This window comes from Pecten maximus, chromosome 1 (genome assembly GCF_902652985.1).
Source record: "Pecten maximus chromosome 1, xPecMax1.1, whole genome shotgun sequence".
Lineage (NCBI taxonomy): Eukaryota > Metazoa > Mollusca > Bivalvia > Pectinida > Pectinidae > Pecten > Pecten maximus.
Window position 1 is genome coordinate 44,635,714 of NC_047015.1, and position 26,714 is coordinate 44,662,427.

Sequence of the window (26,714 nt, forward strand, 5' to 3'; positions counted from 1 at the left end):
CGCAGAGCTCGTTAACAATCAATCAACTAAAACACACGACACAGAACTTCCATTCATAATCACCATACAAAAATGTTGAGATCTGAAGGGTATGTTAGACATTTTACTCACGTAGCGAGATTCCGACCATTCCGGAGGCATCGAGGTCCTCCTTCTTCATACAGCAGTCTCGATCAGCCAGGTAGGCGACGAGGATGAGAGTCGGGAAGAAGAGGAGAGTTACGATCGCTTCCCACAGCTCTACCCTGTTTGGAGATATCCCAATCAGAACGATGACAAGCCATACGTATGCAAATATACACGAGAAACTCGTTACTCCGAATACCTTTAAGTATTTCATTTTGCGGACTTCTCCATCAGGAATACAAGAGATACAAATGGCTGAGATGACAAGGAGGTTGAAAGACGCCGAACCTACAATGGTGCTTGGCCCGAGTTCTCCGGCGACGAAGCGGTTGCCGATGACTTCTATGCAAGAGAGTAGAATCTCGGGAGCACTTGTTCCAAGTGCAAGTAAACTCAGATTAGCTACAGTGTCGTTCCATACCTTGACATTGAGCTCTCGGTAACCTTCGGGCATGCCTTCATCTGGGATTCTCACCTTAGTTGTCTTGCTAGTTATACGTTCAATAGCACACATGAAAATGTCTGCAATGATGGAAACTCCGAGGAAGCACCATAACATGGCTATGAAGTATAGGGCGGCCCGGGTATTGTCCGACCACGTGAACTCATTGATGACGGGTAGCAGGATACCCTTGTTAGAGCACTTATAATTGTAAAGTGTAAAAGCGGTGGCATTTGGAGCGTCGGTTGTATTGGTGATGTTCGCCATTTTTAGTCCAACAGCAACTGGTGTTTTCCTCCCTACTGTTGCTCCCTTCCGTCAGTGTATGGTTCTGTGGAATAAAAAGGACAGCTATGTGACTTGTTTGTACAAATATCGACCTCCTCCACCAGGAGCTCGAGCACACACACACGTAACGAGGGAGACTGATTATAATTCACAACACAGCATCGTACTATCGACAGAGATCAATGGGAAAGGGCAACACCACTATATCTAACATGTAATATTGGCTCAACAGACTTTGGTAAAAACTTCGTCATACCTAAACGGTCTGGTGAGCAGTGGTGTGACAATAATAACACAATTTTAACAATGGTGGAAGTTGACGAACTGATGCTTGTAATGTGACAGGCGTAGACAATAGTAATGTGCAAAACAGTGAAATGGATGCTGGTGGATATTTAGCCTAATACATTGTCAGGCCATTTACAATAGTACACTCATCGATCGGTCTGTAGACATCCTGTGGGGATTAACGGCACTTCCTCTCCATTCCCCATGATTTACATGGATATCAGACACCGACTGTCTGGAGAAGCATTTCTATAGATATATATTGTCCCCCATACAGTATATCACTAGGTATACATATCGGTACCTTTACAATGTATACTACTATACAGACATATTGCTTCCACTATAAACCGGCCCACTACCAACCTACATATATACCACTACCACCATATACATAAGTCCACTACCACTACATATATACCACTACCACCATATACACTAGTTCACTACCACTACATATATACCACTACCACCATATTCACAAGTCCACTACCACTACATAATACCACTACCACCATATACACAAGTCCATTACCACTACATATATACCACTACCACCATATTCACAAGTCCATTACCACTACATACATACCACTACCACCATATACATAAGTCCACTACCACTACATAATACCACTACCACCATATACACAAGTCCACTACCACCCTACATACATACTACTACCACCATATACACAAGTCCATTACCACTACATAATACCACTACCACCATATACACCAGCCCACTACCACCATATACACCAGCCCACTACCACCATACATACCGGCCCACTACCACCATACATACCGGCCCACTACCACCATACATACCGGCCGAGTCAACCCACTACCACTGTATACATATACCACTAGCTATTTATATATAGTGCATACCATTATCAGTATATATACATGTATACATTGTATATATATCGCTACCACCGTACATACATACCATTACGCATACCACCATACATTTAAGAGTTGTTTACAATGTTATGAAAGTATCTAATTCCGATTTTCCCAAATCAATCAGAATCTGGTGGACACCACACACAGTTAAACAAGTCGATTTCACTGACTGTCTGGATGAATCGACAATTAATTATTTACCGAATTCATTCCACCCTCGCTCGATTCCGAGTATGTGTGTAATAACAACAACAACAATAAGTTATACATGATAAAGAGCGAATTCAGCGGAACCACTTGTAAACGTGTTTTATTTATATACATCCCTGTTCCCGGGGATACACCACAGGAAAAAAACACAACAGACTTATTACATCCAAATGTCGGGTTCAGACTCGTGGAAAGTCACTTTAATGTTACATTAACTCGTTATTCTGGCGTGTGTTTCTAATTTTCAAGAAAGGGGGTTTTATCATGCCAAATTGAGCACAACTGTGCCAGTTATGAGAGGGATGTATTCCTCCTGTAACCTCTATCAACTCGGTGTTTGTAAAACAACTTGCCTTATCCTCCTTGGTTAAACGTAACATGAAGGTAGTGTGTATACCAAGATACTATTGTAAAGGTAGGTGGGGTTGTAAAATATTAATGTAAATTGAGTTATTCTCCATAGGAGTACAGAGCCTCAAGTCGATCTACAAGAGAGAGCGTTAGCACCGCCACCCATCTACTGCTATCTCGGTAAGCAAAGCAGGTTAATATGTACAAGTAATCTCCGGATTCTGTGTTGTCTACTGTTGGGTGTATACCGACCCACCAATCAACATCATCATTTAGACATGTACCTGTAAAAACACAAGTATGTACGCTATCTTCCCTCTCACTACTACCACTTACACACAATTACCGGAAGTAGTATAATCACACAAAACATTTTACTGTAAGCAATATCATTTCAAAATCTCATTTCATTATTGTCTGTAATTGAATATGTCCATTATACACTCGGTAGTTAGGAATGTAGTTATATATTGGGTAGTAAGGAATGTAGTTATATATTGGGTAGTTAGGAATGTAGTTATATATTTGGGAGTCAGGAATGTAATTATATATTCGGTAGTTAGGAATGTGGTTATATATTCGGTAGTTAGGAATGTAGTTATATATTCGGTAGTTAGGAATGTAGTTATATATTCGGTAGTTAGGAATGTAGTTATATATTCGGTAGTTAGGAATGTAGTTATATATTGGGTAGTTAGGAATGTAGTTATATATTCGGTAGTTAGGAATGTGGTTATATATTCGGTAGTTAGGAATGTAGTTATATATTCGGTAGTTAGGAATGTAGTTATATATTCGGTAGTTAGGAATGTAGTAATATATTCGGTAGTTAGGAATGTAGTAATATATTGGGTAGTTAGGAATGTAGTTATATATTGGGTAGTTAGGAATGTAGTTATATATTGGGTAGTTAGGAATGTAGTTATATATTGGGTAGTTAGGAATGTAGTTATACATTCGGTAGTTCGGAATGTAGTTATATATTCGGTAGTTAGGAATGTAGTTATATACTCGGTAGTTAGGAATGTGGTTATATATTCGGTAGTTAGGAAATTGGTTATATATTCGGTAGTTAGGAATGTGGTTATATATTGGGTAGTTAGGAATGTAGTTATATATTGGGTAGTTAGGAATGTAGTTATATATTCGGTAGTTAGGAATGTGGTTATATATTGGGTAGTTAGGAATGTGGTTATATATTGGGTAGTTAGGAATGTGGTTATATATTCGGTAGTAAGGAATGTAGTTATATATTCGGTAGTTAGGAATGTGGTTATATATTCGGTAGTTAGGAATGTACAATGTTATTATTGTAGTTATATATTCGGTAGTTAGGAATGTGGTTATTATTCGGTAGTTAGAAATGTATTTATATATGATAGTGCACATATACCCTGTAGATCTAGGTTGGCCGTTACGGACACTAGCTACAAGACACATTGTCAATCGTGAGCATGAGTAAAACTTGTTTAATGTGTACCTTTTCATATTATAAAGTCTTAATGTCACAAAGTATGACTCATTCGGGGTTATTTGGAACCTCCCGCAATGCGAGGGCGGGTCTATGATGCGGAGAAGTTGGCGTAACACAATCACTTATATTAACACATCAATGAGAATATACGATGTTACAGTATATATATATACAGGTCGGTCTAGTCAGGGGTGTTTCCTAAAATTGTACTCACTATAATAAATGTAAAACCTCAGTTCTGACTACATGTACATACATCGTGCCGTATATACACAGGTAACTAATGTTTTACTCTATCATGTGTACAGTGAAAGTCGTACACTTGACAATTTGTTTACTTATTACAGCTAGAGATGTGTAGAGAGAGAAGGTAACGTTCTAAGGATGGCGTGCCGCTTGAGTGACAATAGTGACACTGGTGTCATGCTTGAGTAGCCATGTGCCTTCGTATATATTTACTTTAATTTGTAATGATATGATATGATTTTATGGTATTTAATTTGGATTACAATAGCCCGAAGCGCTACCTACACAGCCTATTTACAAACTATCACCGTATATATACAAATATCAACACAAGGTTTGAAATGTTACGTAGTCAATTTACGGACTGCAATGGTGTGAAACGTTACCTAGGAAACCTGGTACCACATTAATGGTCTAAAACGCTACATGCAGTCTATTTGTGGACTAACATGGTCTAAAACTCTACATGCAATCTATTTGTGGACTGCCATGGACTAAAACGCTACATGCAGTCTATTTGTGGACTAACATGGTCTAAAACGCTACAATCAGTCTATTTGTGGACTGTTATGGACTAAAACGCTACATGCAGTCAATTCGTGGATTGTCATGGTCTAAAATGCTACATGCAGTCTATTAGTGGACTAACATGGTCTAAAACGCTACATGCAGTCTATTTGTGGACTAACATGGTCTAAAACGCTACGCGCAGGCTATTTGTGGACTAACATGGTCTAAAACGCTACGCGCAGGCTATTTGTGGACTAACATGGTCTAAAACGCTCCGTGCAGTCAATGTGTGGACAACCTGTAATACCACAACATTTCCCCACTGCGGTACTGTTTGTAGAGCGGATAGTAAATCTGTAGTTTTGTGGGTTACATCAGTGGCCGCTCCAGGACGCTGACATCTTTTTTGTGTCACATTTAAAGATGGCAGGTTTGACATTTTTAACCCCCTACTAAGAAGTCAGTAGTTTCATTAGTCGGACCACATAATCTATGTCCCGACGCCCCAGGAGTAGCCTTTGTTAAATGTCATTGACCTTTGACATTTGTTCTCGATACTTCAAGGAAGCTCTAATGAAACCCCCGTGATCAAACCCTCAATGGACACTTACTACTTTATGGTACGATGCGGATTTGTTCCGAGACCTTCGGCATTTTGTCCATGTAGAATAAGATACTAATTTATGATGGTGTTCTCCTCAGGAAACTCTCTACGATCCACCATGACACTCTGTATGAGTATGGAACACTAGACCACTGCAACATTACTTCACTAACACGTCAGTCTTAATTATACAACAATTAATAAAACAGATGACATGAGTTTATCCCTGTCACAGATAGAAAGGTTACTGGACCCTTTAAAGTTAAGTCTTTTGGTGTCAACCACCTAAACCTTAAACCTTTACCTGTAATATAGGACTACCACCTATACCTGTAATATAGACTACCACCTATACCTGTAATATAGACTACTACCTATACCTGTAATATAGACTACTACCAATACCTGTAATATAGACTACCACCTATACCTGTAATATAGACTACTACCTATACCTGTAATATAGACTACCACCTATACCTGTCATATAGGACTACCGCCTATACCTGTAATATAGGACTACTACCTATACCTGTAATATAGACTACCACCTATACCTGTAATATAGACTACCACCTATACCTGTAATATAGACTACTACCTATACCTGTAATATAGACTACCACCTATACCTGTCATATAGGACTACCGCCTATACCTGTAATATAGACTACTACCTATACCTGTAATATAGGACTACCACCTATACCTGTAATATAGGACTACCACCTATACCTGTAATATAGACTACCACCTATACCTGTAATATAGACTACCACCTATACTTGTAATATAGGACTACCACCTATACCTGTAATATAGACTACTACCTATACCTGTAATATAGACTACCACCTATACCTGTAATATAGGACTACCACCTATACCTGTAATATAGACTACCACATATACCTGTAATATAGGACTACCACCTATACCTGTAATATAGGACTACTACCTATACCTGTAATATAGACTACCACCTATACCTGTAATATAGGACTACCACCTATACCTGTAATATAGGACTACTACCTATACCTGTAATATAGGACTACTACCTATACCTGTAATATAGGACTACCACCTATACCTGTAATATAGGACTACCACCTATACCTGTAATATAGGACTACTACCTATACCTGTAATATAGGACTACCACCTATACCTGTAATATAGACTACTACCTATACCTGTAATATAGGAGTACCACCTATACCTGTAATATAGGACTACTACCTATACCTGTAATATAGGACTACCACCTATACCTGTAATATAGACTACCACCTATACCTGTAATATAGGACTACCACCTATACCTGTAATATAGACTACTACCTATACCTGTAATATAGACTACTACCTATACCTGTAATATAGACTACCACCTATACCTGTAATATAGGACTACCACATATACCTGTAATATAGACTACCACCTATACCTGTAATATAGGACTACCACCTATACCTGTAATATAGGACTACCACCTATACCTGTAATATAGGACTACCACCTATACCTGTAATATAGGACTACCACCTATACCTGTAATATAGACTACCACCTATACCTGTAATATAGGACTACCACCTATACTTGTAATATAGGACTACCACCTATACCTGTAATATAGGACTACCACCTATACCTGTAATATAGACTACCACCTATACCTGTAATATAGGACTACTACCTATACCTGTAATATAGGACTACCACCTATACCTGTAATATAGACTACCACCTATACCTGTAATATAGGACTACCACCTATACCTGTAATATAGACTACTACCTATACCTGTAATATAGACTACTACCTATACCTGTAATATAGACTACCACCTATACCTGTAATATAGGACTACCACATATACCTGTAATATAGACTACCACCTATACCTGTAATATAGGACTACCACCTATACCTGTAATATAGGACTACCACCTATACCTGTAATATAGGACTACCACCTATACCTGTAATATAGGACTACCACCTATACCTGTAATATAGACTACCACCTATACCTGTAATATAGGACTATTACCTATACTTGTAACATAGGATCTATACCGTTACCTATAAACCTAGTAAAAATGCCTACATGATTTAATCAAGATAGCATATTTTATTAATATCGTAAGGTAGTTGATAACACTGGTGGGTTTTTACATGAATGGTTTGATATATATATACTCATCATTTCCCTTTGTCTATAAATGTTCTTCTTTTTATTGAAAACCGTGACGTCGTAAAAACTACCATACGTAAAGTATCAAACGATATAGTTCAGTAATCATAGTCTTTGTGGTGTTTACGTTTGATATATAATTAATTTTAGGTATTCCGCTTGCATCTCATTTTGTATGACTAATTATATTGCTTAACACTAAAATGAGTATGTTGATTGTCGCACCTGGTTGGGCACTGACCCTAAACACAGTAAAATTAATAACACCTGTCACTCAACACCGAGATAAGTTACCTGTTGTTATAATTGTATGTATGATAAGTAACCAGAACATCATCGATCATGAGGCAATCACGGCCTAAGTCTTATATCAGCCGTGCTCAACTAGGCATGGAAAATGTCTTGTACTTATATACAGATGCCGTTCATGTGTCGCGTAAAGACGTTTAGGATATCTAACATGCCCCATTACATGACGTGTAGGATATCTAACATTTCCCGTTACATGACGTATACGATATCTAACATGTCCCGTTACATGACGTATACGATATCTAACATGTCCCGTTACATGACGTATAGGATATCTAACATGTCCCGTTACATGACGTATAAGATATCTAACATTTCCCGTTACATGACGTATAGGATATCTAACATGTCCCGTAACATGACTATAGGATATCTAACATTTCCCGTTACATGACGTATGGGATATCTAATATGTCCCGTTACATGACGTATAGGATATCTAACATGTCCCGTTACATGACGTATAGGATATATAACATGTCCCGTTACATGACGTATAGGATATCTAACATGTCCAGTTACATGACGTATAGGATATCTAACATGTCCCGTTACATGACGTATAGGATATCTAACATGTCCCGTTACATGACGTATACGATATCTAACATGCCCCGTTACATGACGTATAGGATATCTAACATGTCTCGTTACATGACGTATAGGATATCTAACATGCCCCGTTACATGACGTATAGGATATCTAACATGCCCCGTTACATGACGTATAGGATATCTAACATGCCCCGTTACATGACGTATAGGATATCTAACATGTCCCGTTACATGACGTATAAGATATCCAACATTGCCCGTTACATGACGTATACGATATCTAACATTGCCCGTTACATGACGTATACGATATCTAACATTGCCCGTTACATGACGTATAAGATATCTAACATTTCCCGTTACATGACGTATAGGATATCTAACATGTCCCGTAACATGACTATAGGATATCTAACATTTCCCGTTACATGACGTATGGGATATCTAATATGTCCCGTTACATGACGTATAGGATATCTAACATGTCCCGTTACATGACGTATAGGATATATAACATGTCCCGTTACATGACGTATAGGATATCTAACATGTCCAGTTACATGACGTATAGGATATCTAACATGTCCCGTTACATGACGTATAGGATATCTAACATGTCCCGTTACATGACGTATACGATATCTAACATGCCCCGTTACATGACGTATAGGATATCTAACATGTCTCGTTACATGACGTATAGGATATCTAACATGCCCCGTTACATGACGTATAGGATATCTAACATGCCCCGTTACATGACGTATAGGATATCTAACATGCCCCGTTACATGACGTATAGGATATCTAACATGTCCCGTTACATGACGTATAAGATATCCAACATTGCCCGTTACATGACGTATACGATATCTAACATTGCCCGTTACATGACGTATACGATATCTAACATTTCCCGTTACATGACGTATAGGATATCCCAGGTTATGTAATGTGACTCTAAGGTGTTATAATTTCACGTACCAATGTCATATATAATACACTGTGTCATTTCCAACTACATTCCACCCTATATGTCACACAAAATGTCATACACTGTGGCGTGTAATATAAAACAGTACACACCATTATATTTACCATTGTATGGCACTGCCACTATATAACCCTACCAATTCAGTTGCGAGTTCACCAGCTTATGAACTGCCAACTGAAATTTGAATTTGAAAATTTCAAAAAAAAATCGCACGACAAATAAAAATCGCAGATGGTAAATATAAGCATTGAACGGCTTTCAGTTGGCATTCATAGTCAATATGAATGCCAACTAGACAGAGGCAAATTCAACATGAAGCGCTAGCGCGCTTCCTGGAATTTGCCTCTGTCCAGTTGGCATTCATATTGACTATGAATGCCAACTGAAAGCCGTTCAATGCTTAAGTGTTAGACTTCTAACACAGGATCACATAATGTCAAACAGTACACACTATTATGTTTCATGTATGACTTTATAGTTGTTATGCTATTTACACTGAGAGCACATCCTTGTTTTTTTGCTTTTTTTGTTTTTTTGTTTTTTTGCTTTTTAAATTTAAGCCGTAGAAGTTGTGAACTGTCTCAAACAACAAAATTCCTCATCAATACTTGTATGACTTCAGTCGTGTTAAATGTGTTCGGTTGACAGGTACCCGCCGAACAGGTACCCGCCGAACAGGTACCCGCCGAATTGTCAATCACAAATTAGTACAGAATTCAGATATGATTTTTCTATTCATCCTTTTCATATACAAGTATTACTTCAAACCAAAAACTTACTGTATATGTGAAAACTAAACTTTCCTGTAAAGGACCGTTTGCTGTCATTTTACGACTTTAGAAATAAAAGTATATTGTAATTTAAATACGCACAGTCCACGAACCTGAACGTAGGATCTTGTTAAGGTGTTACATCAATCATATTCATAACAAGTTCGGGAGAGTCATCATAACAAATAACATAAAACGTCTAGTCTAGAAGAAAACACCTGTTCAGCAGGACAGAACGGGGGCGACATTCATTGACAGGTAGGACATGGATGATTTTATTAAATCTAGATAGATTTATGCCAGTCACACACCTGATGTTGTAAAACCACCAGTAACACATCAAACCTGTTTTCACTTTACATCATAGGTTTCGTGTATAGGGCAGGTAAACCTCGCACTAAATCTCAAATTAAATGTTATACCTGTGGGCAGCTGACAGAGGCCTTTAAACTTCCCCATACCTCTGTAACTAAACTGTATACCGCTTACAGGAACCAACAAGTCGTCCACAAGGAAATATCCCGAAACAGGAAAATATCCCGAAACAGGAAAATATCCCGAAACAGGAAATATCCCGAAACAGGAAAATATCCCGAATATCTCAAAAGGATACTATCTCAAAATAGGACAACATTCCGAACGTCTTTACATTGAGATACACCTAACGTCTCCAAGGACAATATTTCAAATGCTCAGAAGGGCAACATTTCGAACATCTCAACGGGAAAATATTCCGACGTCTCAACAGGACAACATTCCGAACGTCTTAACTAACACAATAATAGCAATTCAATACCTTATACAATAAATAGGCTAATGATGTATGTATGACTTACCGCGCGCGTCCCACAGCACCGGTGTGTCCGTGACTGTATTATGGACACTGATAGGTATAATGGGATTAAGGTACCCACGGTTATATATATCCAGTCCACAATCTAATAAAGGTCCAGTCCTGTCATGATAATACCCGCCATATAATGATAGTATGATAACAATGGACGAGAACCGGTCGGGTAACAGATCCCCGGGGGTACCGTGACAATCGGGTGGCAAACATCCCCGGGGGACGGACGGCTACTTCAAGGTCATGCCATATTTCTTATTTGATGATTTTGACACTTTTTTGGAATTGAACATACCTACAGGAGTATTATAGCTAACTAAACACAAATCGACACATCTTGAGAAAATCCTACCCGCGGGCCGGTAAACTTTGCCAGTGATTGTTTAATGTATTTGCTTTGATCTGTAAGTTAATCTAAGGATGTAGATATATGACATCTTACCACGTGTAAGATAATCCAGATATATCAGAAACTCGATCAACGTCAGCTGTTCCGGACTTTTCGGATTTTGTCTTAAGATTACATGCTACCTGCTTTTTAGCGTTATAAAAGATGGCGACAACGTCGTACACAGTCCATACACAGAACATGTCGACGAGCAAACTGTATGCGATGTTCATATGCCAAAATCTTGGCCAAGAAAAGCGAATTTGAAAGCTGTCAAGCAACACGCTTTACAACAGTTGGGAAAAAGGTCGACGATTGTAAAATAATCTTGTCAACTTGTGTATCAAGTTTTACATTTTACCGGGGGTTTACTATTTATAAGTTATCTCTAACTGGACTTCACTCCTATTTGATGCCGCACTTTGACATTGCTTCAAAACGTAATAACTGATTTTTAATTATTTCAATCTATGTTCAACAACAGTAATGATACAATCTAAAATGATGACTAATGTCTAGTTCATGTGAAAATGAACTATGGAGGTGAAAATGAACTATGGAGGTTAAAATGTCCTTTCAAATCGTGACGTGTGATACACGACCCCCAACGCTGGACGGTTTACTACAGACATCTGTCTATAACGATATAGATATTGCTCGGCGATGAATTATTGACCACACATAATAAACAAACTGCCATATCAGTGTACATAGAGCGACATCTCTGTTTGATGTGTCCCTAGAGCTGACACCGCGCGACCGTAAACATGAGTAAGTCCATTCCTAGCTGGATGACCTACATACCCTCTGCATATTACACGATTCCAGCTGACCTTGGCCTTACAGAAATTGCTAACTATATCATTCGTTAATGAACGCGCTATCAAACTGACCTTGAACTTGAAATTGCCAACTAACCTTTTTTCAATTAGACGCTACCGAACTGACCTTGAACTTTTAGAAATTACCGACTTTAACCTTTTTGTATTACACTGCTACCCAGTCACCTAATTATCTCAGAAATTGCTAATTGACCCTGCTGTATCAAACTTGTATTGACCAGCTGACGTTCATTTGACAATTACGGACCAATTTCGTTCGAACATGGAAACTTTTCCAAAGTAGGAAACTAATCCCCCACCTTACTTCAGTAACGCATAAATGTCACTTCCCGATAATAACTATCGTTAGTATTATAACTGTGTTCAGTCGTGCATATCGATTGGTATGCATTTCCCTACTGTATACATACTCGAATTAGTCTAAATTACAGTCAAGATATACACATGGTTGTCATTTCAGTGATGGGGTGTAATTTACGTTAATATAGTGACATTTTGGGTCCAGTTTACTCCCATATAAGATCGTCGTAAAGTTGTTTACTATCTGTTCACAGCTTAGCGTGTTTTTGTTAAGTTCAATTAGTTCGTCTGACCAGCATTCCTGTATGGATTGACCTAGATTGCTGATGTACGCTAACTCGAAACATCCCCTCCCGGACAATGGACATGCTTCACTGCACAACTCCACCACCCATTCACTCAAATATTACGGATCCCACACAGAACAATAGCTTTGTGCATTGTTGTGTATTTATACTATTTCAGTACGCTATATTTCGAACATAATATTTAAGACAATTACCTTGCCGCACACTGCCTCTCCTCCCTCTGCTGACGGCCCTCTCGATCAGCGATTTTCAACAGTCACTTCTCTGCAAGAAATACAACACTTTAGTAAATAAATTGTCTGTTTTCCACATTAACTCTCAAAATACGCACAGGCATCGCGGAAAATAAGCCCTCATCCAAACGCACCTTCCCTCACCTGTGTACAGACAGCGAGTGTTGAGCCACGCCCCTCTATCGACAGGCGAACGTAAAGATTTACCTTGAACAATTCGACATACCTACCTAAACACCTACCTAGGTATACGGACACTATATGACTCGGGCGGGCGTAGCCAGGCAGAGAGTTGTGACGAGATGGAGTGGTATTAGCCGTGATACATTCTTCAAATATTTGGCTGCGGGGGAGACAACTGGTCCTTATCTGTGTGCGAATGTGTGGGAGTATGTTGATTCACAATTATATTAATATGCATGACCACAAAGTTTGATAACACTATTGAGGACCCACATATTCCTTCATACGTATACGTCATAAGACTATTGAGCACAGTTACAGAGAAAACACCTAATCATTCACAATCTAAGTGCATATGCTGCAGTATTCGCCAATTAATCATAAATGTACTTTGCTTATAACAGGCTGCAATTATGTAATATAAGCTGCAGTTACAGGTATCATGAACTGCAGTTACAGGTATCATGAACTTCAGTTACAGGTACAATAAACTTCAGTTACAGGTACAATAAACTTCAGTTACAGGTACAATAAACTTCAGTTACAGGTACAATGAACTGCAGTTACAGGTACAATGAACTGCAGTTACAGGTACAATGAACTGCAGTTACAGGTACAATAAACTGCAGTTACAGGTACAATAGACTGCAGTTACAGGTACAATGAACTGCAGTTACAGGTACAATAAACTTCAGTTACAGGTACAATAGACTGCAGTTACAGGTACAATAAACTGCAGTTGCAGCTTCAGTTACATGTATAATGTAATTTGCCAATGTATACTACATACATGTAAACAATTTACCTGTGCGTTTTGCATCACACAGTAGATAGTACAGGTACATGTATACAGTATACTATTTCAGAATGAGCAATACACGTAAACATAATAATCGATAAACGTTATTGTTGCTGTACCAGAACAACATTCACCATTCTCTAGTTCTCTGTTGTGTCTATCTTTATGTGCTGTATTCGAAGTCATCACACATTTAACAGGGGGTTGGGGTTACACACAGAAGCGCGTGCACTGTATCCGTTTTGCAACCTCTGAATCAGAAAAACTACAAGTGTCTTATTTTGTATAAAAACGCATTCCGGTAATTAGCGTGTTTTCAACGGCGTGGACGGATACTTGACATGATCAGAATTAAAGCTGACTTGAAATAATTGCGTTAATTAATTGAAAAAATGTTTAACACCAGGCGGTCACGTGTAAAACACGTCACGTGTAGAACGGCCCGATGGATGGTTGGGTGGTCGTATGTAATCATGGATGTAACTGATATGTTCCCCTTACGGCTAGACTATTCCGAGTCGTCACCTCTAAGAATGATCCACGAGCTGGTCTAAACTAATCCATCAAGATAAACATCCTATGTTGTCCTAAATCACGAACGAGGGACGTACATATTGGTGTATCAAATATCAGTACTGTTTAGTACAAGGCTTGTAATCTCGGGTTGTTTTAGTGTGACACCGCGACATAGGGACAAGACAAGACGACAATACGAGATAACTGAAATCAGTCACCATAATACAAAACATTTCAGTTAACGTCTTGGTAGTACAAACTATATTTCAGTTTGTACAGTCCACGTTACAGTTATCCACGTTAGCGTTTTAGTTTGTGTAATATAATGTTACAGTTGTACAATTTAGCGTTTCAGATTATAAAAGTTAACGTTACAGTCGTAAACGTTAGCGTTTCAGTTTGTGTAAGTCAACGTTTTGCCGTACAAGTTAGCGTTTCAGTTTGTGTAAGTTAACGTTACAGTCGTACATGCTAGCGTTTCAGTTTGTGTAAGTCAACGTTTTGCCGTACATTTTAGCGTTTCAGTTTGTGTAAGTCAACGTTTTGACGTACATGTTAGCGTTTCAGTTTGTGTAAGTTAACGTTACAGCCATAAACGGTAGCGTTTCAGTTTGTGTAAGTTAACGTTACAGTCGTACATGTTAGCGTTTCAGTTTGTGTACGTCAACGTTTTGCCGTACAAGTTAGCGTTTCAGTTTGTGTAAGTTAACGTTACAGTCGTACATGCTAGCGTTTCAGTTTGTGTAAGTCAACGTTTTGCCGTACATTTTAGCGTTTCAGTTTGTGTAAGTCAACGTATTGACGTACATGTTAGCGTTTCAGTTTGTGTAAGTCAACGTTTTGACGTACATGTTAGCGTTTCAGTTTGTGTAAGTTAACGTTACAGCCATAAACGGTAGCGTTTCAGTTTGTGTAAGTTAACATTACAGTCGTACATGTTAGCGCTTCAGTTTGTCTAAGTTAACGTTACATTCATAAATGGTAGCGTTTCGTTTGTGTCAGTCAACGTTTTGCCGTACGCGTTAGCGTTTCAGTTTGTGTAAGTTAACGTTTTGCCGTACGCGTTAGCGTTTTAGTTTGTCTAAGTTAACGTTCCAATCCTACACGTTAGCGTTTTAGTTTGTCTAAGTTAACGTTCCAATCCTACACGTTAGTGTTTCAGTTTGTCTAAGTTAACGTTACGTTTGCGTTTCAGTTTTTGTAACTTAACGTTTCGATCGAATAAAGTAGCGTTAATTTATCCCCGGGGTCATAAAATGAAGGACAGTCATTGGTGGAGTCTCGAGACTAACCACATATCGGCCCCTTAATCCCCAACACCTTAAAGAGACGTGCATTACTCTAACCCTGGACATGTGTAATCGACTTTGGCCTGAAAAGAAAACATTATTGAGCGAGAACCACATAACTCCGAAAACAGTTTCTACGTAATGTTTACTTTGGGTTTACATCTCACAAACTATCAACAACAAACCCCGTCAACATACCCAGTTGGTATACTCCGTTAACATGGTCTGTATAGTATAAACCAACCCGGCCATGATTGATATTGGTTTACATCTTAGGGTATAACACTCCAAGCGACAGTACATTACCTAATGTTAAACTCCGGAACAGACGTTTTGGAATGTCGAATTATACACTAATGCTCTATTTCCATGGGTTTGTACTGATGACGTATGAAGGGGTTTGAAATATTTCCATCAGTTTTATTCCAACATACAGCTTTTATCACTTTTTAAACGACTGGCTTTTCAGAAATGTGTTGAAAACTGTGATTGTGGAGGCGAGAAGATACATATACATAAGGACATTTATGGCGTAATATACGAGTGTTGGTAAGGACAGAGTCTCGTCTTTACCACAGTTTCTTTTTTATTAGTTTCACAGTGTTGTACATTTTATGAAAAAAAAAACACTTTTTTAATAGAATTGGTGAGAATTCTTACCATTAAACGCGAAAGATAAAAAAAAATATCGCGGATAGATACAGAAGTTCGAACTATGCGAAATATGTTTTCTTTCTTAAAGGGATACGTTTGACATGCAGATCAAAGTATCGTTTGTTTTCAAATCTATCTGAAACTCAGAACGTTAATTAATTTTTAACTATTATTATATTGTTTCGAGCATATTAACTATGACCCGAGGTTCCTACTGTAAGTTTCAGTATACTTGTATACGTTGAACAGCTTCCTCGTGCCAGAAAACAGATTTGCCAACACAAGACTAGGCCTACGTAATAGTTCCCAGCCGTCTCTGTATTACCCACGATAACGGCAGCTGATGATACTGATAATGTTTATAATGTGTTAAGAAACAAGGAAGTGGTGAGGGAGAGCATTGTTACCGAAACATGTTAATAACGATATACATTCAGGCTTAGATAGCAACTTAAAACAATCACTATAGGAACGTAAATTCGTAAATATTTCCTAAAAATAGCACTAGTCTAAAAATTGTAGGATTGTTTTGTTCTATCCCAATATACAGGCGACTAATGATAATACCCAATGAGCTTGCATTATTGTTCTTTGTTAACTGGGATTACCAGCCGTGAACTGGGGCCATTTTGAATAGGGTATCCCTGTTGTAGCTGGTGGCTACCTCACTCAAATTGACTCAACAATATGAGGGAAGTCGGTCGCATGTAGTCTAGAGGAATAGGTGTTAAGTGTCTAGCCCAAGAATCCGACAATGACAAAACGTTTTAATAGATCTCAGCTTCCTGGGAAACACAAGCCGTCCCGGGTAGATATCGAACCACAAACTTCACGTTTCCACACGAGGTTCGTTAACTCCGCCTTTGTCTGTATCCCTGTGCATTTAACCAAGTCTTTCAAAGTTATTGAAATAATTTTCGATTCTGTCTTAAAGGCAAGTTATATCAGACGTTGGATGCATTGATGTATTTTACAGTAGAAGTTGTTTTTTGAGCATCTGTCTTATAATTGTCTTGTATCTAAGCAAATCTAGAGCAATCTAGAATTCCAGGAACAGCATTAGTGCTACTGAAGTGGGATGGCTATAGGCATTATGGAATCTCTATCTCATTAACATCAAACGAACGTTTCTACATTAGTAATAAGTTTGCTTTTTTTAATCTTACATTACGAGTTTCTCGTTAAGTTGGTCGATACAGCAACATTGCTCGCTTAGCAGGACCACCATGTCTCGTCCATTGTACTCGCCGGCGTCAATATAAGCTACCAGCACTGTCATTATCTAATGATCATTAAAATTACAATCATGTGGTCGATAGGAAGTTGTCGATTATCAATTGTCTTTTTTAGGGTAGACAATTGGCTAGGTACCCCTGTATGTTAGGGTAGACAATTGGCTAGATACCACTGTATGTTCGGGTAGACACACGGGCTAGGTACATGTATCACTGTAGGGTAGACAACAGGGCTAGGTACATGTACCGCTGTATGTTAGGGTAGACAACCGGACTAGGTACCACTGTATGTAAGGGTAGACAACCGGACTAGGTACCACTGTATGTTAGGGTAGACAACCGGGCTAAGTACCACTGTATGTTAGGGTAGACAACCGGGCTAGGTACATGTACCACTGTATGTTATGGTAGACAACCGGGCTAGATACCACTGTATGTAAGGGTAGACAACCGGACTAGGTACCACTGTATGTTAGGGTAGACAACCGGACTAGGTACCACTGTATGTAAGGGTAGACAACCGGGCAAGGTACCACTGTATGTTAGGGTAGACAACCGGACTAGGTACCACTGTATGTAAGGGTAGACAACCGGGCTAGGTACCACTGTATGTAAGGGTAGACAACCGGGCTAGGTACCACTGTGTGTAAGGGTAGACAACCGGGCTATGTACCACTGTATGTAAGGGTAGACAACCAGACTAGGTACCACTGTATGTTAGGGTAGACAACCGGGCTAGGTACCGCTGTATGTAAGGGTAGACACACGGGCTAGGTACCACTGTATGTAAGGGTAGACACCCGGGCTAGGTACCACTGTATGTAAGGGTAGACAACCGGACTAGGTACCACTGTATGTAAGGGTAGACAACCGGACTAGGTACCATTGTATGTAAGGGTAGACAACTGGGCTAGGTACCACTGTATGTTAGGGTAGACAACCGGGCTAGATACCACTGTATGTTAGGGTAGACAACCGGGCAAGGTATCACTGTATGTAAAGGTAGACAACCGGACTAGGTACCACTGTATGTTAGGGTAGACAACCGGGCTAGGTACCACTGTATGTTAGGGTAGACAACCGGACTAGGTACATGTACCGCGGTATGTAAGGGTAGACAACCGGACTAGGTACCATTGTATGTAAGGGTAGACAACTGGGCTAGGTACCGCTGTATGTTAGGGTAGACAACCGGGCTATCAAGGAATTCAACTAGATGACCTTAGTTTGTAGGGATAGACGATCGGAAGTACAGGCTAGGTACGGGCTAGGTACGGGCTAGGTACTGGCTAGGTACGGGCTAGGTACGGGCTAGGTACGGGCTAGGTACGGGCTAGGTACGGGCTAGGTACGGGCTAGGTACGGGCTAGGTACGGGCTAGGTACGGGCTAGGTACGGGCTAGGTACTGGCTAGGTACGGGCTAGGTACAGGCTAGGTACAGGCTAGGTACGGGCTAGGTACGGGCTAGGTACGGGCTTGGTACGGGCTAGGTAAGGGCTAGGTAAGGGCTAGGTAAGGGCTAGGTACAGGCTATAGGTACGGGCTAGGTACGGGCTTGGTACGGGCTAGGTACGGGCTAGGTACGGGCTAGGTACGGGCTAGGTACGGGCTAGGTACGGGCTTGGTACGGGCTAGGTACTGGCTAGGTACGGGCTAGGTACGGGCTTGGGACGGGCTAGGTACGGGCTAGGTTCGGGCTAGGTACGGGCTAGGTACGGGCTAGGTACAGGTTAGGTACCCTCAATGTTACCGGTACAGAACCGGGCTATCTAAGATGTCTATCACATAGCAGTACTTATAATTGCTTTCAAGTCGTTTCAAGACAAAGCAGTCCCTACAGAGGGCCACGGGATCGGTAAATTAATTAGTCGATAAAGAAATGTGTTTGCCGATATAATTATATGTTACTAATCATTTTAATACAGTTGTTCCTAAGGCAATGGCTTCATCTTTTTCTATTAGTAGCGGTGTGTATAAAACAAACTATCAACCTCAGTGGAATATACACGGTACAAAATCGCCTTCGGTATATTTAGTTGAGTCCCGCTGCTCGCTGCAGATGTCTGATGGAATCGTGTGTATAAATTGATAAACGTTTGTGGTTTTCTTCTGTGTACAGATCACCAACGGACCTTGAGCAACACAACAAATCAATGAACCGTGGACAGACGAGGATATAATCTTCCTCCAGTACTTTTTGAACATATCAATATTTTATTGTGCATCTTACGTTTTAATACAAACGTATTAAGTATGGGGATATCGATTTCCTTGGTAACAGATGATAATCACAGGTGTGAATTACGTTTGCAGTGGCGTAGGAAGCGGGGGGGGGGGGGGGGGGGGGCAATTGCCCCCCCACTTTTTTCAGTGGGGGGGGCAAACATATCTTTTTGCCCCCCCACTTTTTGACATCCAAAATCTAAAAAAGGGGAAAAACACGAATTTATATATTCATTTCGATAAATATCTGTATATTTTCGAACCGATAATGTTTTCTTGGTCTTGCGCTCGCTTTATCACTAAATTACTGCCCCCCCCCCCCCCCCCCCCCCCCTTTCGATTGCAGATCCACATAGCTTCGCTACCCTGGGACCCGCTGGGCGGCCCCCAGACCTCTCGCAAAAAGGGGAAAAAAATCGGCTCGCATGATCACTTTATTACTGGACCCCCTTTCAAAAACTCCTGGATCCGCGCCTGATCCCCAATTATTTGAAATGTGCTATATTCATTTTCCGCGGAGGGCTTGGACCCCCTTGAACACCCTATCAGGGCGCTGCCCTGGACCCGCTGGGCGGCCCCTCAGACCCCTCGTAAAAAGAAAAAAAAAAGCAAAAAAAATCGGCTCGCGCCTACGGCGCTCGCATTATTAATAAATTACTGGACCCCCCGCCCTTTCGAAAATCCTGGCCGGGCCTGGTGATTCATGTTTTGCCATAAATAATACATTGTATATCCTGATTTGCGTAAATAACTTATTTTGTACTACATAAATTATCAAAATTATCATGGGATGTTGAAATGATAATTATTGCCTAATTTTGCGGAGATGGCATACGATTTGTTTAGTGCGTAAAATTTAAGGTTAAAAAAACTTTTGCCCCCCCCCCACTTTTTGACGACTTCCTACGCCACTGGTTTGTAACACCTGGATCTGTACAACATCAGACTTAGCGCTCACCACAAGGCCACTGTACCAATAGACCGGTACATTTATACACAGTATCATAGTACGTAGCCTGTACGGTTTACACACAGTATCATAGTACGTAGCCTGTACGGTTTACACACAGTATCATAGTACGTAGCCTGTACGGTTTATACACAGTATCATAGTACGTAACCTGTACGGTTTACACACAGTATCATAGTACGTAACCTGTACGGTTTACACACAGTATCATAGTACGTAACCTGTACGGTTTACACACAGTATCATAGTACGTAACCTGTACGGTTTACACACAGTATCATAGTATGTAACCTGTACGGTTTACACACAGTATCATAGTACGTAACCTGTACGGTTTACACACAGTATCATAGTACGTAACCTGTACGGTTTACACACACGGGTTTGGAATGTGTGCAGAGTACCTGTGATTTCATCCGTACGTGTTTTTGCAGAAACTTAAATTTTCACATGCCAAAATCTTTCATACACACCCATTTTAAAAAATAAAGGTATACAGATGCTGAATATATTCCTCCTTCGACAAAAGAAGAACATGATACATCTAACATGAGAAGCTACCGCTGAGGAAGGCAAGCCGGCTCAAGTCGAAACTTTAAAGATACTACATGTTGTAGATAACCCGAAACATGCGCATCTCTCTATTTTTAGTTCCCGGCTCGGGTCGAGAAGGATTTAGTATTTATCAATTTTTCATCGTATATATTAAATAAAACATTTTACCCAGGTTTACCAGTTCTATTTCAGGCATATGTAGTTTGTATATACGGGTGTATTGCATGCAGTGATGAAGAGTTATCGATATACGTACCAGTTCTCCGGGGTGTGTTATCCGGTCCGCAGTTACACTACACATCACACCCAATCATCATGTTACTAAGTAGGTGCTTCCTCAAGCAGCAGGAAAGGGAAGTAACTCGAAATCTTTTGAGAATGGAACGTTTGCTTCACAGCTTGAAAGACAAACATGTCCACAATATCACTGAATCACTGGTTGACATCCAGTTAAGTCGTGGCTGACTTCTATTGATGTATGGTAATACGGACTTTCTTTAGCTCAATACTATCATTCTAAACCTAAGAAATAAAATATCAGTCCCACAGTTTAATTAGTGAGTAATGAGAAATAATTTTAAATAAAAAATTTAAAAAAATTTTTTTACTGGCAACTTATATATAATTTTCTTTCCAAACTTGAATAGATAAAAAAGATCATTGACCAAGCTTGAAATTATTTTTATTTTTCTTGTTAGGGAGAGAAGTGTTCGGACAGGGAAGTTATTTTCCTATAGCAAATTATCCCCCTCTTAGTTTTTTTGCTAAATGTGTGTCGCGCGAGAAATTTGTTGTCCGCTCACGCATTTTTCTCCCAATGGAAATTATAAAAAGCTGGCAAGTATGAGTTCTTTATATATAAATTGTCATTTTATTCATGGAACAATGCTAATTCATTGTTAAGCAATTTAAATCTTCTATAATGAATTACATTTTTATTTATTTGTATATATATCTCATAAAATAGAATCTATCTGATTTGCTTTATATGATTTCTTAGATACCGGGCATATAAACAACATGATAAAATACAAAGTTTATTTATATCGTATAATTAAATGCTAGATCAACGTTACCTGCAGTCATTTACATATAATGATATGACTGGTCGGGGAGGCGAAATTGTATAGGGAATCTAAACAAGCTAAACATGGATATATGTTTATCATTTAGTTCAATGGAAAAAAAATGGGGAAAAAAGAAAGAAAAAGAAAGACAAGAGAGATAGAAAGAAAGAAAAGAAAGTACGGAAAACAAGAAGGTCACATAATTTCTGAAAATTCGGAGAAGAGAAAGATTTGTCTCCCTTCATTCAAATTTTACTTATGAAGTTAGTTGATTTGTACGTGTAATCGTGTTCATTAATTAACCGAAACTTTTGGTAGTTAGTTTGGGTATCATTAAAATATATATTTGTAGACATCTAGTTCCCTGCGTCCGCCCCGCCCCCCCCCCCCCCCCCCCCCCCCCCCCCCCAAAAAAAAAGCAATAATAAATAAATCAATAAATAAAGGAAATACCCGCATTATATATGGTTGCTGGTTTCGAAAATTACCACAAAACGTGTATGTATATCAAACAAAACGTGTATGTATATCAAACAAAACGCAGGATAATAAAACAAAACATAATTCATCATATTCATCATAGAACACATTTAATTGTTGGATATTTCCATATGTCATTTAATTCGGCATAAAGTATATGATGTAAACTTGTATATACATATATATTAACAGATTATAACTTAGCGTGTCTGATAAATGCAATTTATTGCGGTTTTATATCGCTTAGTACAACTGGATACCAGAACAAAACAATCTTTTGATTTTAAGATATTTGAAGCCTATCTAGCTCACCAAGCCCCACAGTTTGGGACGTTTACAAAGTTTAGTAATTTTTTTATTTTTATTTTTTTTGCAGACAAAGATTATTTTACATCCACGTTATAAGATGGGCTGCAGTTGGTCTAATGATTATCTTAATACACACAATTTACAGAGGTATTTTTGTCTGATGTGTTAGTACAATTCTAGCTTTGTTAAATCTTTCTTCGCTGTAACATTATTCAAAGATATATACAATAGCATTGTTAGTCTATTATGGTCGCAATTGAAGGTACAATTTTTTATCCCAATTAAAAAAAAAAAATACCGCCAGTTTCGGTCATATTGAATTTGGAACTTAGTAAATACACGTTTCTGCATCAATCTGGTGTTTTTGGGGTTTTTTCCCCCGAGAAATTCTGTACCTTCAGGCTATGATGATAATTGTATATATATATAGTATTTTGATTTCAGATTTTATATCCTTTAATGTGAGTGAGGAAAGCTACAATATCAGACATGCGCCGACGAGATAAGGTGTTAAAGATAGAACTAAATTGTCTACATTGTCCAAACGATAGACCACAAAACAAAACAGACATTTTTATTCTTAGACTTTCTAACTTCTTGTAATACGAGAAACAATGTGAATTTGTGCCATATATGGTAGGCATATTTCAAGAGCACGAATTAAAAAAACAACAACATATGCCTCCAAGAATGTTGATAACGGTTATTATGAGAACTAGAAACACGCGGAAATTTAAAGCAGCAATCAAAAGTTATTATGATTTGTAATTTTAAACTATAAATAGATATTGAGCCATGTAATTTGCTAAAACTACATAATACGGAAATGAGATCAGATCTTACGTCATGGTCATTCTGTGAAAGACTGTCCACAAAACAGGGCCATGACCAGTAGTTTTTGATCATATAAATGTATATATTTCATTCTTATCTTTTATTTATTATATTTTGACGTCGTCGTGCCGTGTACCCAAGGACTGGTCTCATTTGGCTAGTTTATATCGACGAGGTAGAACTCTAAAGTAAACAAGACAAGCGGCTTTTGCAAAATGGACTAAATCGGTGAAAGAGCAGTGATCTAATATTTGTATCAAAAAGTTTTAACACCTCAGGATACCATAATGATATGGTAGCAACACTAGGGAAAGATGTCCCTTCATATGCTACAGTGAAAAGGTGAGTGGCGGAAATTAAGTGCGGTCGACAGAGCATTGAGGATGACCCCCGTCCTGGAAGGCCTGTCAATGTTGCAACCCCAGAAATGGTCAATAAAAGTTCATGATATTGCTATGACTGACAGACGAGTCACAGAAAGATATATAGCCAGTAGAGTTGGCATTTCACAGGAAAGAGTACATTTCATTCTGACCGAGGATCTTGCAATGAGAAAGCTTTCGGCCCGATGGATACCAAGACTTCTGACAGCTGATCAGAAGCTTACTAGGCGCATATTATTGCGTGCTAATCTTAACCTTTTTGAGGAAGATCCTGCCAACTTTCTTAAGAGATTTGTCACTATGGATGAAACATGGGTCCAGCAATTTACCCCAGAGGCTAAACAACAATCGAAACAATGGAAGCACCCTGGCTCTCCCACGCCAAAGAGGGCAAAGACTGTTCCATCAGCTGGGATGGTTATGGCCTCGGTTTTTATATTATCTCCAAAAAAAGGAACAAACAGTCAATGACACATACTATGCTTCACTTCTGAGGCAGTTACGCGAAATATTAAACTTAAGCCCCGCGGAAAGCTCACTCAAGGTGTGTTATTCCATCAATACAATGCTCCTGTTCACAAGTCCGTCATTGCCATGGCTGCCATTCACGATTGTGGCTTTAAATTGATTGAGCATCCACTTTATTCATCTGATCTCATCATATCAGACTTTGATCTATTTCCAAAAAGGAAAACAGCTATTTCAGGCACCCACTTTGAGTCCGATGATGACATTATACATGCAGTGGATGACTTTCTGAACAGCTAAGAAGAGGAGTTTTATAAAAGTGGCACTGAGGCCCTTAAACACCGCTGGGGAAAATTCAAATCCTTCAATATTTGGCTCATAACATATCAATCAGCCCTTGTATAACATTCTTTGTAACTGTTTTTTTTTTACCGAATTTCCAGATAGAAAGGACAGGCTGCCTAGAATCCCCAATGTTTATGCTGGGCTGTTAAACAACGTCCACATATTTCCTTATATCGTTTACCCAGTATAGTATTTGAGCTCAGAATCTCGGGGAGAAAATCAGGGTTACCTCCCTTCGTTTCATTTTGTAGGTATACCGATGTAGATTTCGTCAATCGCATATGGCGAAATTTTTACTTATAAGGGCACGTGACCTAGGTTTAGATGGTGGGAATCTAAGTACATTGTATCTCTCACACCGTAAACGATATCGATACATACATATCGAAACTGCGAGTCATGTTATTGTATCGGCTGGATGTAATGGAGAATACTTCATAGGGAAACTTATCCGACCACATTTGTTAAATCACGCACAAAAACACTCACACTTGCACTCTGTAGTGAATGTGTTATAATACCGAACTAAAACTTGATCTAAATCCTCCTATCTATTTCTCATCTGAATCTTTTAAAACTAGCATACACGCTATTACCAACCTACGTCAATATCCGGCTGTGCTTTGGGTTGAAAGGCGGTCATTTTTTACCTCAGGCATATCGTTTGTCTGGGTTCCTTGAAGTTTGATTTTTTACACTGATGGCCGATTAAGATCATTAACATAGCAAACTAACCGGCGAGACGGTAAAAAAACAAATGGCCGCCTTTCCACCCAAAACATAACCGAATGATGACGTAGGTTGGTACCTATGGAACTATTTAAATGCACAAGAATCTTTTCACATGTACAACTTTATTGAGTATTGATATCCAACTTGATTGGTACACTTCTCAGTCGGGCCGGTCTGTGCTGTCGTGGTTGTGTCCTTGGGCGATACACTTTACCCTAATTTCATGCGACGGACCTCCCGTATGTTCTTTAGTGAGGAAGTCACCAACTACTTCACTGAGACACCGCCTCAAAATGACACTGGTTGTTCATGGGGCGATAAACCCAGCAAACAAACCCTTCCATGTTATCTCCCTTTCGTACGCACACAGAGTGATCGGAGCGCAGCCCTGGCGGAGGTTAGAGAACTACGGGAGGGAACCAGTCTAATATCAACCCTACGTTGTCTAACAGTGCTCACAGGAAAA

General features: G+C 39.2%; 1 protein-coding gene across 5 annotated transcripts in view; it reads right to left on the bottom strand.

The window, feature by feature from the left end:
- LOC117334675 (sodium/calcium exchanger 3-like) overlaps positions 1 to 21,911 on the bottom strand; it is a 33,732-nt gene extending 11,821 nt beyond the window's left edge. The window contains exons 1-3 of one of the 5 annotated variants that reach the window (XM_033894464.1): positions 21,887 to 21,911; positions 13,167 to 13,236; positions 112 to 899 (exon numbers count right to left, since the gene is read on the bottom strand). In XM_033894464.1, coding sequence (XP_033750355.1) covers positions 112 to 835 — 724 coding nt within the window. In that variant the 5' untranslated portion in view covers positions 836 to 899; positions 13,167 to 13,236; positions 21,887 to 21,911. Of the gene's footprint in view, positions 1 to 111; positions 900 to 13,166; positions 13,237 to 13,339; positions 13,528 to 21,886 lie in introns of those variants that run through there. The other 4 variants (XM_033894456.1, XM_033894448.1, XM_033894442.1 and 1 more) reach the window with 4 other exon arrangements.
- Positions 21,912 to 26,714: the final 4,803 nt, after the last annotated feature.